The sequence below is a fragment of the Onychomys torridus genome, chromosome 16 (genome assembly GCF_903995425.1).
Source record: "Onychomys torridus chromosome 16, mOncTor1.1, whole genome shotgun sequence".
NCBI classification, from domain to species: Eukaryota; Metazoa; Chordata; class Mammalia; order Rodentia; family Cricetidae; genus Onychomys; species Onychomys torridus.
The window spans coordinates 32,499,823-32,515,478 of NC_050458.1; the positions used below are offsets into that span (position 1 = coordinate 32,499,823).

The 15,656-nt window shown below is 47.2% G+C and overlaps 2 protein-coding genes across 5 annotated transcripts in view; one reads left to right on the plus strand and one right to left on the minus strand.

Moving 5' to 3' along the window:
* The window catches only part of Tg (thyroglobulin), a 181,717-nt gene that overhangs the window by 114,804 nt on the left and 51,257 nt on the right, over nucleotides 1–15,656 (plus strand). The gene's annotated exons all lie outside the window — the stretch shown is intronic.
* Sla (Src like adaptor) overlaps nucleotides 1–15,656 on the minus strand; it is a 50,704-nt gene that overhangs the window by 3,411 nt on the left and 31,637 nt on the right. For all 3 annotated transcript variants that reach the window (XM_036208080.1, XM_036208078.1, XM_036208079.1), the window contains 4 exons: nucleotides 9,994–10,093; nucleotides 8,548–8,634; nucleotides 5,861–5,964; nucleotides 3,061–3,192 (listed from right to left, as the gene is read on the minus strand). In XM_036208080.1, the coding sequence (XP_036063973.1) occupies nucleotides 3,061–3,192; nucleotides 5,861–5,964; nucleotides 8,548–8,634; nucleotides 9,994–10,093 (423 nt within the window). The remainder of the gene's footprint in view (nucleotides 1–3,060; nucleotides 3,193–5,860; nucleotides 5,965–8,547; nucleotides 8,635–9,993; nucleotides 10,094–15,656) is intronic.

The window sequence follows — 15,656 nt, forward strand, 5'->3', positions numbered from 1 at the left end:
GCAGAAAACAATGTGACAGACACGGGAAGAGAGGGGAGAAAGCAAAAGCCAAAAGGCAAGACAGAGCAGATGGGCAATGCAACAATGAGACACTTCTGGGCCTGCGCACTCTGTAGGAGCAAAATGAGGATGAGGCAAACCCGCTGCTGCTCCCCTTGGCTGGTGCTCAATGTCTGGCCTGCGGGACTTCATGTCTCCTGGAGCAGCAGGAAATAACTCCCATAAGTTCCAAGCCTCTCTATCCCATGGCATCATAAGAAATACAGATGTCATTGTCCTAGATACCAAGGCCTAAGGAGTCAGTGACACCTTACACACAACATGGGTCCTAGCCCTGTCCTCAGCCCTGAGAGACTCAGAGGCCTAAGATGTCAGACAGGCAGCATGTCTCTAGCAGGACCCAAGTACCTTGGCCTCAGTCCATTCATCCTGAGGCTTTCGAGAGCATCCTATATCCCGGGTGGCCTCTTTTTGTCTGATCTGTGAATCTCTAGGGTGTTCTTACCCAATATAAAAGGAAACCATCTGAGGAAGCACAACAGCCTAGTAGAGAGTGGCAGCCTGACCCCCCCCCCACACACACACACATACACTCCTGGTTTCCAGATGGGCATCATGCTAATCCAAAATGTCACCCAGACAGACACAGGTGCTGGCATCGGGAGGGAAAGCTTGATTGGATATGCATCTGAAACAGTGCCGTTGGGACTGGAGATGTTCAAAGGCTTCTCAGACAATGAGGGAGGACACAAGGCAGAGATGAAACCTAGAGATACTGCATCTCTATTGCATGGCAAGATGGACCCTGAAGGTGTTCTGCTTTAGGTCTACTCACACGTTGTGTGGCATACGGAGTAAACAAAATCACCCAAGCAAGTGACATGAGCCAAAGGCTGAGCTGCTCTCACCCAGTTCATCTCACCGAAGCTTTGTCTCAGCTTCATGCAGTTAGTAGGATACCCCATACTTGAAGAGAGCACCACAGAAATGTAAGCAAAAGTCCTGATCCATGGACTTGGAACCAGTGATGCGTGCCAAAAGCAGTGCATGGCTTTGAATAGAAAATAGGTAACCTTGTCCTGCCTGTTGGGTGTTACACACCATCTAATTCATCCTGGTCCCAGCAACCCTGATCTTGATCCCATCTTTCCCAGCAAGATCTGAGATGAGATAAAGGAAGCATTCAGGTCCCCAGGCCCTCCCCAATTGGGCAGAGGTGAGCATAGCTCTTTGGCCCACATGATGGTCAGGAGTGTATTTCAGGAAGGCACTAGCTCTGCACCAGCCTTGTTGTAGTCCGAAAGCTCAGGAGGAGGAGGTAGGTATGCCTTGCCCAGCAGTATGTTGTCTCCCAGTCATGAGGGCTCTAGCGGGTGGCATCAACTTCATATTTGCTGTTGTCTATGCAAAATTTCTGGTTAGCACACTCCACAGATGATTGTTATTAAGAGTCAAATACCACAAACAAACTTTAGGCATAGGTAGTTGAAGTCCAGAACTCCCTTCCTCTTTCAGTTTTAACTAGCTGCTAGCTTTGAAGCCACCACAGAAGTGATACTTGTAATTGTGTTACACCTGTCAGACAATATCAGACATGGTGCATAGGTCATTGGTCTTAGCAGTCTGCAAAAGGCTGTTCCCACCACCTTTAATGAGGGAGAGGTCAAGGCCTTACCCAATATCCCTCACAACTTAGTTGGAACACGTATGTGCCTCTCCCAGCAGCTATTGCTCAATATTTGCTGTTGACTCATAGGTCAGAGGTATCATCTATGGGCTCCTTTCTCCTTGTAATGCCCTTCAACCTTAAAGGATACTGGTAAGGTTGCTAGTGCAAGGTCAAACATCTTGAAGTGGGGGAAAAGGAGATATTAGCAAAGCAAACACAAAGTCATTCTTTCCTCGCTCCAGTTGGGCAGAGGAGCAGAGGAGGAAGGGGCTGAATGAAAGCAGTTGCCATTCTGGAGGTGCTCACGGCCAGGTGCAGGCTCTCTGCAGCACTTTGCACATTCCAGCAATTCTCACCATGCCCATGACAGGTAGGGACAATTAGCATCCTCTTTGAACAGGAAGAAAGTGAGACAGGAAGAGTCACACAGCCCCAGGTGCACAACTGCCACCCAGCAGACATGGGATATAGAACATAGGTCTTTGGAAACCTAGCCAAGTGCTAATCCCTCCTGCTCCACAGAGCATAATCCTAACAACAAGGCTAGTATTGGGGGCTTTTCAGTCTAGCTCATATCTCTCAGTGACTGCACTCTATTCCTGCAAGCCATGCACTACTCTGGCATCTTGGGGATCCTCTCCATCTCAGTTAGCCTAGAAGACATATTTCTCTTCTGGGTGCTTGTTGGCGAACATAGACAAGACCATAATTAACTGTTTGGAGTGGTAGGGAGAGAAAGATTGTGGCATGCCGTGGGGCTGGGTAATGGCTGTTGGTTTTACTGCTACAGCTTCCTAGAGAAGTGGGGAGTGGTTAGCCTTGAGTGTTGAAGAAGTTTTGATGAGCCAGAAAGTTGGAAAGGACTAGTATTTTAGAACAATGCTCCAGAGGCACCTTAAAGAAGTGGTTCTCAATCTGTGGGTTGCAACCCATTTGGGGTTGCCTTTCAGATATCCTGCATATCATATATTTACATTATGATTCATAATAGTAGTAAAATTACAGTTATGAAGTAGCAATGAAATAATTTTACAATGGGGGGTCACCACAACATGAGGGACTATATTAAAGAGTCCCAGCATTAAGAAGGTTGAGAACCATTGCCTTAAGGAGACAAATACTTTAAAGAGAGGCTAAGTGTCTACAGTATATGGTTGTGGTTGTGAATACAGGGCATCCTGGTATGTTTTGTTTATGCAGAGAGGACACTCTGCTATCCAGGCAGCATGCACAGATGGTCTTATTTGACCTGAGGCAATGAACCAGCATATGAAGACGATAGCATTTGTAGGAGAACATTGCTGGCTTTTCTCAGTGACGGGCACCACCTACCAAACACTGTCATGCACCAGCACACAGGGCACACCCCACTGATCCTGGCTGCCCCTTACCAGAATAATGAGTCACCAGGTCCTCTAGGCACTGGAAGGTGAGCCTTGGTGAGATGTAGTACCAATTGTTGGGCAGGCGGAAGATGCGGTAATGCTTCACCTGCCTATGTCTCACTGACAGAGAGTAGAAACCTGCAAAGGAGACAGAAGGGGTCAGGGGTAGCCATAGCATCCCACATAAGGATGCCAGCCTACCTAATCCAGGCAAAGAGATGCCCCCTTGGAGTTCTCTGTGTGGCACCTGTCGGCAGCTTCGCCCTATTTTTAGGTTGGTTCACTGTAGAGCTTTACATGTGACGTGACCAGCCCTGAAGGAATGGCCTTTCCTCTTGCCCTTTTGGAGGTAAACTCTGTCATCTCCTGCATTTGATTAGAGCAGATAAAGTCTCTGTGGTCCTTAAGCCCTTCCCAATTGTGAGCTGAGATGTTTTCACTGGTGTTGTTCCCTCCAGCCCCTGTATCCCTAATGTCCCCACACTGTATGCTAGGAAAGGGTTCCCATAGTCCTTCGCCCTTCTTGCTTCCTGCTCTTTAATTTAAGTGAGATTTTCTTACAAAGTTGGAGCATCAGTTGCCATGTGTTCTAGGTCACTGAGAAATCTATGAAAGATGTGGTTTCTCCTTCCACATCATCAGTGAGAGAGAACCCTCTGGCAGGTACCATCACCTCTTGTAGCCTTGGTGTCCCCAAGTGGAAAATAAGACCCTTGGGCTTAAGTCATGTTTGAGCCCCTCCCTGCCCTGGCTCCACCCTTTGCCTTTCCTTAAGTGGCTCACACTAGAAGCCTTGAGAGGGGAAGGTACTGCCCTCACTCAGTCTGTGCTGCCAGTAAAGCCCTGGGAAGACTGTCCCTGAATATTGTATAGTGGGTGACATGGAGGCTCCAGACCATGAGTCACCTCACTAGAGATAGCATCCCTGGATGCAGGCCTCAGCCTCAGCCTCAGCCTCAGCCTCAGCCCCTGACCACCCTGAGGGGCATGTGTACCTAGTTCCACTTGAGTCCTGGTTTTGAAATCACCTACTATGTGACTTCCGGCCATGTTGACAGGAACTAAAAGTGTAGCAAGCAGGTCTGCATTGCCAAGCAGAAAATCATCCAGAACTGTGACTAACCAATGGGAGGGGTCTGCTACCTGGCTCCACCCTCTGCTAGTCTGCCTGAAGACTGAGATTGGAGTGACTTGGGAGTGAGCTGTGATGCCCCGGGTCCTCCATCCCCTTGGTCATATCAACGAGGCTTTGAATGCTCTGTGTGTGGAGACCCCTGAGACCTACATATGGCTTCTAGCTCTGTATTGCTCTTAGATACACAGACTTTGGAGAGAAAAGTGCTCTGGGATATCTATGGTTACATATTACAGTCCCCGCTTCCCCAGAGCTGAGTGACATTCTCTAGCATCAAGTGGTTCTTGGTCCTTAATAGGTCCTGGAAAAAAAAAAACAAAAAAACAAAAAAACTCATAGATACCATGGTTTCTCTCCTGTGAATGTAAAACAGGGTGAGAATATGAAAACTTTTGTTTCCTATATTCAAAAAGGCTATAACCCTAGATAAAGAACTAGAGGCCACTATGGAATGCTGTGAGCAGAAGAAATAGTCCTCCCCAGGGAGAAGCACAGCAATTGGTCATCCATACCAAATGGTCAGCCTTGAAAACATACATACAAGTAACATTATACAGACTGGCCAGGTTTTACTTAGGTATTTAGGAAGATTTAGATACACACATATGTGTATATATGTAATAATTACAGAAAAGAAAGAGAATAAGTGTGTATGGGGGTGTGATACTTGTGAAGGTTTGGAAGCAAAAAAGGGGAGGGAAAATTATGTAATTACATTATAATCTAAAAAGAAGAAGAAACTAAAAAATATTTTAGATTGCAAAAAAAATAAAAATAGAAAAGAGAAGCATCCAGTTTGGTAATCAATAGATCGGGCCATATAAGATATATCTAAGATATCCCCAAACTCTACAAGAGACCTTCTGGTGGCTACAACTTCCACTTTGTGAATCATTCATATCCATCTACATCCCATAATTTTTTTCTATGAAGTAGCCCTTTACAGTGGGTACCCAGGGTTGGAAATAAAGGAGTATGTTGGGGGTGAGTGGGTACTGTGAAGTGTTAGGGTCCCATGACTTGAAGTCCTGAAAGCATACAGGCAAGGTGATGAGGACTTTCCCAGAGGACCACCCTGCCATGGGTGAGGGATCCAGGAAGAGAAAGAGGAGGCAGCCACCCAGCAATTCAGTGCTGACACTACCCTTGGGCCCTTGCTTGGAGCGGTGACAAGGGCTTGTCTGTTTCTCTTTTGACTGACAACAGGAAATCAGAATGATAATGATCTCTGTGAGTTGACAAGCTCACACCTGCTTGCCCTTATTCTCTGAGATGCCCCATTTTATCCCAGCACAGAGGTAACTGCCACTGAGGGCCTGTGCACCATGTGTACTCCACTTGCCTCTTACCACGACTTCACAGATGAGCACAGAGTTCAGAGAAGTAAACAGCTGGCTCAGGAACAGAGCTGGTGAGCACAGGCCAGGCCCAGACAGGTGCCCCTAGTCTGTGTGTCAACATGCTGCACAGGTCTGCCATTCACATGTTCTCGGTTGATGGAACTGTGCCTGTCCTATCCCTGTCCCCTGCCCTCATGGTTGGTATGGCACCAGGCAGCTGACCATCAAACTGGGTCTATTTATGTGCGAGAAGAAGAACAGATCCCTAGCAAGGCAGCCACCCAAGAGATAAGGTGCTGTGTGGCCACCCGTGGGGGGTGGGGAGGCTCACCTTTCTTTGTCTCACTCTCTCGGATCATGAAGGAACCAATCTTTGTGTCTGGCAGTTGTAGCAGTTCCTCAGCTTTGTCCCTGCCCAGTCCTTCAAACAGCCAGCTAGGGGTGAAGAGGACAGCCTTAAGGGGTCACACGAAATCAAGACAGGCTAACACAAGAGTAAACACCAAGATGAAGGCTAGTGACCAGGAAGCCGCCAAAATCCCACAGATGAGGGAAACCAACTGGTGATTCATCTGTCCATCCATCCATCCATCCATCCATTCATTCCATTCATTCATTCACCCATTCTGCAATCTTTCAAATGAAGTGCTCTGAGTAGCTGTTTGTACCCAGTGTTAGGTAAGGAATAACTAGGAATATAAACTATATATGATATTTCTTGGCCTGTTTCTCAGCCCTGACTAGAGCTGGCCTTGACCTTGTTATATCATATTTGTACACTGTGTGGCGCTCCCCTGGACCGGACGCTCTGCGCATCCTCTACACCCTGCCAAAGCGACACTCCCAGCATTGTGCTGTCCTGTTCCTTTTTGGTGTCTAGGGCCTCTCACTTGGGCAGGGTTAGGAATGGCAAAGTGGACATGGGGAAGGAGAGAGGTACGGTGTGCTCCTCCTGCTGAGCAAGTGGTACTCCCTCCTGCTGCTCATCACGTTTAAGCATAATGGCCCCTGCATGTTTGTGTGGTTCTTACTGTTTCCACTACAGTGGCCCAGTAGAAGCAGAAGGGCTGCTTTCCCAGGGCAGCAACACACAGGGTGCTCAGAGAAGAACACTCTGGACCAGAGCAAGCTGTGTCCAAACTCAGTGGCCTCTTCTTACTTTTCATATTGGGCTCGGACAGCTTTCTGCTGAGGGGGAAATGTATTGTTAGAGGGTGGTCAGCCTACACCTCACCTTAACAGGGGCACTGTGTTTTTGAGAAAGGTTACTGGCTGCTAATCCCCAGGTCTAACTCAAGCTGTGAAGAACAGTTTAACATTTCTGCTGCTGCTGCTGCATGATTCACCAAGGCACACACAGGCTGGGGTTGAAGCAGGCAGGCTGAGCATCCCTGAGCACTGGGTTCCAGGGCACCACAGGTACGGAAATGGTTCCATTTACCTATGGGCTCTGTGTCATCATCACTGTCCTTGTTAGAACCATAGTACATTATAGTCTTAAATTTTCTAGCTATTACACAGCGCAACAAAATACACCTTGTATTAGTTTCCATGTATATGACAAACACTTAATACAACCAAGTCCTTCTCAAAACCCTACTTACAACTGCGAAAGTAAACAGCATGAACCATGTGGGGATATGAATTATTTTAGTATATTGCTAGTGTATTAAGACTATAAAGGCTAACTCCTACCCCCCTTAAATCTCCTAAACAGGCAAGACTTCCCCCTCTGGCATGAAAGAGGAGCCTGGGGACCAGATTGATTAAGCAATTTATCCAAGTTATCATCACCAGTTGAGAGAGGGAAATTGTGCATTCTGAGGGGCTACGCAATCCCTTTGCCATCCTGCTGCACTTTATTGTTTCAGTTCTATGCTTTGGGAAATGCTATCACATCTATTAGGTGGGCTGCCTGGTAAGACCAGGATTTTGTTAGTCGTCTAAGTTCTCACCACCTCAGCTCCTACAACTGCCCTGTGTCTTCAATATGCAGGAGGATGTCAGTGTGTGTGCTCTCTGGGAACGAGCAAGCGTATCAGAGCCCCTGGTTTATGAGCGATGTCTAACTCAGTCTCTTTTGGACATGAGTATCATAGGAACCACCTCTGTTCACCTCCCCACTTTGAGCACAAATGATTAAGATCACCAACAGTGGAATCAAGAGCTTGCACATCATCTTCCCAGGGGAGGCCTGTGGCAGCTGTCAGGTTCTTGACCACTTGAACAGTGGTGTCAGCTTGCTTCCTGCTTCCTCTCTGCTCTGCGTGTTTAGGCTGAGGTTTGGCCTTGGTAGCTTGACAGAGGAGGAGCTTGTGGTTTGGCAAGGCAAAGACACATTCTTAAGACCCTTCCATGGAAGAAGCAAAGCCTGGATGTGAGTTTGGCAGAACCCAAAGCCCACAGAAGCCTCCCAGGAGGCTGTGAGGCCCCTGCCTGGCTTCAGGAGCAAACATCCCTGCTCCTGTCCTACAAAGCCTAGTGGGCTGGCTGCACCTCTGTGTGTGGCTGCCTTTAGTCAGGAATCACAACCAATATTTACAGAAGTGTGCTCCCTGTGCTTCCTAGCACCCACCTCATTCTTCTGAGAACCTCCACTTCAGCGTAGTGACCCTACACTGCGATGTCTGCCAAACAACTGAGGATACACACAGGGCTAAGAAGCTTGTCCATAATCTAATGGTCTGGAAGTGACAGAGGCAAGATTTGAACCCACAGATACTGATTTATAGTCACTGAACCAAGGTGCTTCCTATACACAGTGCTGGAGCACTCGGGTATGAGATAAGAACACTACGTCTGAGCAAGAAGGTCCAACTTGCTTCATTTAACTGCTCAGGAGTCAACCCAGAAAGCGGGAAGGATTAGCCCTGAGATGGGGTATAAGCGGTGCCTTCTTTCCACTATACAGTGCTAGAGCCCCTCTTTATCACATGAGTCATACACACACACACACACACACACACACACACACACACCCCATGACTGAACGATGATGCTATTCAGAAGTATGCTTACCCATGGTACACTCTGGCCACGCACATTCCTGGAATGTAGCTTTCCCGGCCAGTGCTGAGAGAAATGGCTTTCCACCAGCCCCCTTCACTGTTGGGACAAAGCAGAGAGGGGAATGTGCTTGAGTAAATGGCAAAACCGAAGAAACGTGGTCATCAAACTCCCACGGCAGTGTGGGACTTTCCTCTTTCAAAATCTGCCATCGCCACCTAGGCCTGCATGTCTCCAATTAACAACTTAGGTTTCTCATATGCTTGTATGTGTGTACCTATGTGTGTCATGGTATGTTGTGTGTGTGTGTCATATGTGTGCATGTGGAGGCCAGAAGTGAACCTTGGATGTTATTTTTAGGAATGCTGTCTACCTCTTTTAATTTTCAATTTATTGTATGATATATCCCCCCCCCCCCCTGTGTGTGTGTGTGTGTGTGTGTGTGTGTGAATGATGTGGGGGATGGGGACATATGCTTACCACAGCATGCATGTGGAAATCAGAGGACAACTCTGTACCATTATTTCTCTCTCCTTTCACCTGTCTATGGGTCTGAGGGATCTAACTCTGACCACCAGGCTTGTGCAGCAAGCACCTTTACATTCTGAGCTGTCTTGCTGGCCCCAACCTTGTTTTTCAAGATAGGGTCTCTTTCTCTCACTATTTTGGAAGTTGCTAAGTAGGCTAAGCTGGCTGGCAAGGCCTGTCCTTTTCTTCTCCGCACCGAGATTACAGGTGTGTGCTCTCAAGCCCAGCTTTTTCATTTGGGTCCTAAGAAGTTGACCTCGGGTCCTCATACTTCCATGGCAAGCATTTTACCAATAGAGCCATCTCCCCAGCCTAAAAATTTAGTTTTTGTAAAGCCATATAGCCGGCAGACATCGCTCACTGAAAGCTGCCTGGGGAACCTGCTCACATGCTGACGACAGTCACACCCCTGGGGACCAACAGTTCATTTCCTCACTGACATGCACGAGTGAAGAGTTTCAAAAACAAAAGCTTCCTGTGATGGTTTATTCCCTCAAGTATAACCAAACATCCATTTGTATGTCTCGATCAACGAGACTCTAAGCCAAAGGACTAGTCTGTGCTACAGGCTGTTCGGAATCATACTTAAAGATTCTGGCAGGAACGAAGGTGGTGGTGTTATCACCTCCAGTGTTTTCGGACCCTGCTTATCCTTCCCAGCATGCCCTAGTGAATAACATCGTCCTGCATATTCAGAAACTGATGAGCTCAGTAGAGGAAGTAGGATTTGTCATAAAGGGGCTTGAACATTAAAGAGTATAGATTTATTTGGCAAAGAGTGAAGAGCCAGTGGAGGCTTTTAAGTCCTGGGTATACTTAAAAGGCAGGTCACAGCAGGACCAGGACCCACATAGAACTGGACAACTGACCATGTCTGAAAATCTGATGGGGTTAGTTGGGGGATATACATGTTTCGAGAGGCTCACTCACTCAGAAATCACACGCAGTTTCTCTCCTCTCCGGAATATCGGGGGGCTGATGTCAGGAGAGGGGTAGTCATTCAGCACAGCCAGGAAGTCGCTCTCAAGTCCTGGGAAGCAAAGTGGAAGGTTTTGACTGACCAGGCATTAGGAGGCAATTGGGAATAAGGAGAGATGAAGCCGCTGGGGGGTGAGGGTTCACTTCTGGAGCAGTGGTTCTCAACCTGTGGGTTGTGACCCAGTTGGTCGTGTATCCTGTGTATCAGATATTTACATTACAATACATAGCGGTAGCAAAATTACAGTTGTGAAGTAGCAGTGAAATAATTTTATGGTTGTGGGTCACCACAACATGAGGAACTGTATTAAAGGGTCTCAGCATTTGGAAGGTTGAGAATGACTGCTTTGGAACTTCCCAGCTTGTGCTTATGAAACTCTACTCCCACCCACCCAGTGTTCTAGGCCTCTTCTCCAAGGAGATGGCCTTAAGACAGATCTTCAGGTCTCTCATAGCTACAGAACATACTCTTAGTACAGGCCCATCTTGGTCTCGGTGTTCCCATCTGAAAAATTGGGTTCAGAGACCTAGAAGCCAGAGTCACACCATCTGGCTTTATTTCAGGATCTGCTCTGTGTTTACTAGCCTCAGTGTTTCCATCTTGAAAATGGGATGATAGATAAAAACATGCCTACCCCAGAAGGCTATGAAAAGACTCTTTCTTGAAGGGATTCACATGGCCCTACTACAACTTGAGGCGGTTAATGGGTTACTCTGGAGAGAGAGTCATTCTCCTCAGTAGTGTGGCCATTGAGAAGACGCCCAAACTCCTGCAAATATTTCCCCATCTGTGCTCACACAAGCAATCCTATTTAAATTAGGTGAGCCATAATAAACAAACAAACAATAAGAGAGGGCCTTGGCTGGAGAGATGGCTCAGAGGTTAAAAGCACTGACTGCTCGTCCAGAGGTCCTGAGTTCAATTCCCAGCAACCACATGATGGCTCACAACCATCTGTAATGAGATCTGGTGCCCTCTTCATACATGCAGTCAAAAATGCTGTATACATAATAAATAAATAAATCTTAAAAAAAAAAATAAGAGAGGGCCTAGTTGGAAAGAAGGTGTACAACAGGAGGAGGCACAAGACAGTGATAGGGGTGAATCTGATCAAAATACACCACACACATGTATAGCTGTGATAAAAAAGAAAATCCCTAGTACTGTTTTTTCAAGTGCCCTCCCTAGGCCCTGTGGGTCCCATATCTGTGGCACTTATGGAAGAGGCTTGGGATAATCGTTTGGGAGTCTCTTTCAGGGCCACGAGGCTCAGGCTCTGTGGTTTAAAAGCCCCTTCATCTTGGAGTGGATGGGTACTATGTCAGCAGGGATTTTAAGTAGCATGGTAATGGTGAACAGAACATGAGTACTTTCTGTTGTAGGTACATTACAATTTCAGTTCCATAACTTGACATCTGAAACTCAGCATGACCTAAATTCTGCTTCCCCCTAATAAGAGCTCACATATGTATGCAATTTTAATGACGTTTTGCAAAGGGAAGTGTATATGCTTTTTTGGTTCATGTGAGTCCAGCTAGCCACAGAGATGCAGTGATAAGATACCAATCTGCTTCCTGATGCCAAGCAACGTTTGCCTCCATCCTTAGCGATTTTCCGTAGCTCATGTACATCGAGCAGGGTAGAGTTGGGTTCATTCCAGGGAAACAGCACACTTAAAAAGCAGCACACATAGTTACTGCTGTACCTGCTAGCTGGGTATCAGAACCCACACTTCCGGGTTACATCTTATATTTGTTCATGCAGCGGCTCTTTATTGAGCCCCAGTCTTGAGCCAGCCTCTTCCTGCTTGATAAAAGACCATATTCTAGATCCCAGGATCACATGAACCGCGTGGCCTCAGAAAGTTCAGTAGAACCTCAGCTGTGCAGGCTGGGTCCCTAGCAAGCCTCTTTCGATGATGTACGAACACTCCGGCTCTGAGCTCGCACAGTCTGGCGGTCCTGCAGGCCAACTTTTAAATCTCTTACGCAGACTGAGCCAAACAGAGATTGATCGTGACGCCAAGGGAGTGAGATGTATGGAGCTTCCAGGAAAGGGACTAACCGCCAGTGGGTGAATGAATCAGAAATCAGTTACCGTGGTGGAATAGTACATGCAGATGGGTTGTTCACCAGGGGAAACTGAGTCATGGGCAAAAAAAAAAAAACTATGCAAAAAGTTTGCGAGAGGAAACTAAAAGTGAGCACCCTAATGAGTCACTGGAGAGGAGTCAGGGCTCCCAAGGAACAGCTCTGACAGATCTGAAAGGTTGGCTCAGTGAGATTGCCGCCCTGAGCCTGTGGATGAATGACCTCCACACTCTGCCTTAATAAAATTTTCAAAAGAAAATTCTCCTCTTTGTGACCTAGATACCACCCCTAGAAAGCAGAAGCCGCACTCAAGTTGGATTGGGTGTGAAAGCAGAGGTCCTGAATCCTGGTACGGGGTGGAGCCGGCCTCTGGTGCGTGAAGCTGGTGCAGGCTTGGAGGTTACTTATAAATAAAACAAAGGGCAAGTGCAGGGGGAGGCCCATGTCAACAGGGAAGACTGGGCAATGGGAGGAGGAAAGCGGGTAGGGTAAGTCTTCTCTGAGAGTCTACCTAGCTATGCGGAGTCAGGGCACCTGACGGCATGCCCCCTTTCATGCCCGCCCCCACCAAGGCTTTCCTATTCTGTAACCATGATAGGCCGAACATTCTCTTGAGACAGACACACATTTCCCGGGCCTGATGTACCCCAATATGAAACAGCCACTTATTCACTTGGCTGCCTCAGCTGAGGGTGACAGACAGGCCTTTCTCAGGCTTGCCTTGCTTCTCAGAGCCCACAGCCTCTCCAGATGCTGCTGTCCCTCTGCTCAGTCCCACTGGCTCTCTCCTCTCTCCTACCACCCCTCAGCAACTCCGGCCAGTAGAAGAGGGTGATGCTCTGTTATCGTTTACCTGAGGTTCTCCTGGGAAGCAATGTCTCAGAGTTGCCCTGGTGCAGTTAGTTATGTGACTGTCAGAGGAATACCCTTCCATGGCTGTGAGCTCAGAGAGGACCGAGCACTTGGGAATGGGGTGTCATCCAGCCCTGGGTCCAGCCTGGAGCCTGCCTCGTAGAGAACCCTACAGGCATGTGTGTGGGAAAGAGGAGCAGAGCCTCTTTGATGGGTCCTCTATGCCATGTCCACAGAGGATTCCAGGCAGAGAAGAAGTCCTGATTGGTTTGTTCACTTACGAAAAACAGGGTTGAAATGACTCCTAGACTACGTCATCTATGACAAGAATAGTACCTGACACAGAGCCTGTGCCCACCAAGGTGTTTGTGGTTTGATGTAGTCACACTGCACACTCAAGGTCAAAACTGTGAAACATTACAAAGCCATCTTCTATGACGTCAGAAACAAAAGGGGACAGAAATAAAGAGAACACAAAAGCCCATGTAAGGGTTGCAGTGAAAGAAGGGGGTGTGGCCTCATGAGTGTTGCAGTTTCAGGGTAGCAAAGGCAGGTTCTTGTGGAGTTTCCTTAACAGCAATGTCTTCACAATAACGACAGTGAACTATCACCAAGACAGCCTTGCACTTGGCCTCTACCTAAGGGTTCTCACAGGAATGTCATATGTGCCCCCAACCCCTTGTCTCCAGAGACAGACCACTAGAAGCCACAACAGCCTGACATAAGCCTCCAGGGACAACAGCCTGGCCACTGGGAGCAACTTCGATTGCAGGGTCCCCTGTGCCCCCTGAGCTCTGTCCCTACAGAGAAATAAATATGGGTGGTAGGGTATGCGTTTTCTCTTCAAGACATCTTTAAGCCTGCTCAGAGCCCTGGCTTTCTGTAAAGTCAAATATTTATTATTATTATTTTATTTAAAAAAAAGACTAAATTTTCATTTTGACAAACCACTGCAGACATTCTGACCTAAGTTTAAGCTACCTGATTAGGCAGACATACACATGTAGCATCTAGTCTTCTGAAAACAAAATAGGAGGGTGCTATAAATCCATTAGGACTTTACCTTATGTACAAAGTGGACTTTGGTTCCTTTTCCAGAGAGCCAAACATTTAGATCCAACCAGATAATGAGTGAGGTAGAAAAAGAGGATTAAGGAAGGAGGGGCATGATCAGGATTCAGATTCACAAAACAAATGTGCACTGACCATGAGAAGCCCAGAGCATTAGAAATCAGCTAGACTGACCCACATGCCACCACTCAGAGCTCTGGAATCTAAAGGAAGGCCTTTTAACAAATCACAGCTTAACTTGTGCCCATATAAAAATGGGAACTATCAGAATCTGCCTTGTGGTAGATTATGCAAATCCGGTCTCGGTGACTCACAGGTCATTCCCATCCAGGACAAACACACTCTTTCACAATCAAGACCAGTTCCAGCCAGATCATCTCAGTGCTAATGCTACCCCCCAGGAATGGCAATGTGAGCATGTCCTACACCTTTGGTTCATCTAAACACAAACTCCACTTGGTAAGAGGGAAAAGGAAATTCAGAATACCAAATACTTGCTGATACCTGGGGAGTGAGTAGCAGTGGGGAAGAGACTATACAAATATACCATGTAAGGAAGGGAACCAGAGGAGAAAGGAGTCCAGACAGAGCTTACTGGACATACACCTTACCTAGTTCATAAGGAACAGGTCTTTGAGGCATAATTATTCTTTCTTTCTTTTTTTCCCCCAAGACAGGGTTTCTCTGTGTAGCTTTGCACCTTTCCTGAAACTCACTTGGTAGCTCAGGCTGGCCTCGAACTCACAGAGACCTGCCTGGCTCTGCCTCCCAAGTGCTGGGATTAAAGGCGTGCACCACCACCGCCACATACTTATTCTTTAGCATGTTTTGACAGCTTCTTTTCTAATGCTAGCACTGACTCAGTAGCCCCATCAGTGGCTGTAGCAAACACTTCAGCCATCCTTTCCTTCTCATGTTCTACCCAACCTCATGGGACACTTGTTCTTATTTGGAGGATGAGGAAGGCAAAGCTGGAGAGAATTAGTGGCATGTCCAGGGAACAGCATAAGACTGCTGGTCTATAGTTATTGCATATAGCTCTCCATGCACCTTGTGTCCAGGATCTTCTCAGTCAGCACTCCATTGTCCACAGATAAAGCCCAGATCCAAGGGAGCCTTGGGAGCTGGTACAGGCAGCCCATGTGGCTAGTGGGTGCAGGGCTCAAGGACTGAATTATTTCAGCTTCTGCTTTCACACCTTCTTGAGTCATCTCCAAACTCAGTGGCTCCTGCAAGGTCACCATTAGGCCTGACTTTCAGTAACTTGGTCAGGAAGCAAGACATGAACATAGCCAATCAGATGGCACTGTATGTCGGCATGGAGGAAGGCCTACCAAGTTCTGCTGAAGGATGTAAGCCAGGTCTGTGGGGCCTATTATCTACAGGTATGGATTTCATAGGGCACTGACTTGCATTTTATGACATTCATGAAGTGTAATGTGACTCCAAAGTTCAGTCCACTTCCTCCTAAAGCCATCCCATGTTCCAGGAGTGGATTAGTGATATAGAAATGAAGAGACCTAGACCAAGACCTGACTGCTTCTTTGTTTATGGGATCTCTCACGGTGGTACAAGAGTGTCTGTGTCATTGAATGTGACAA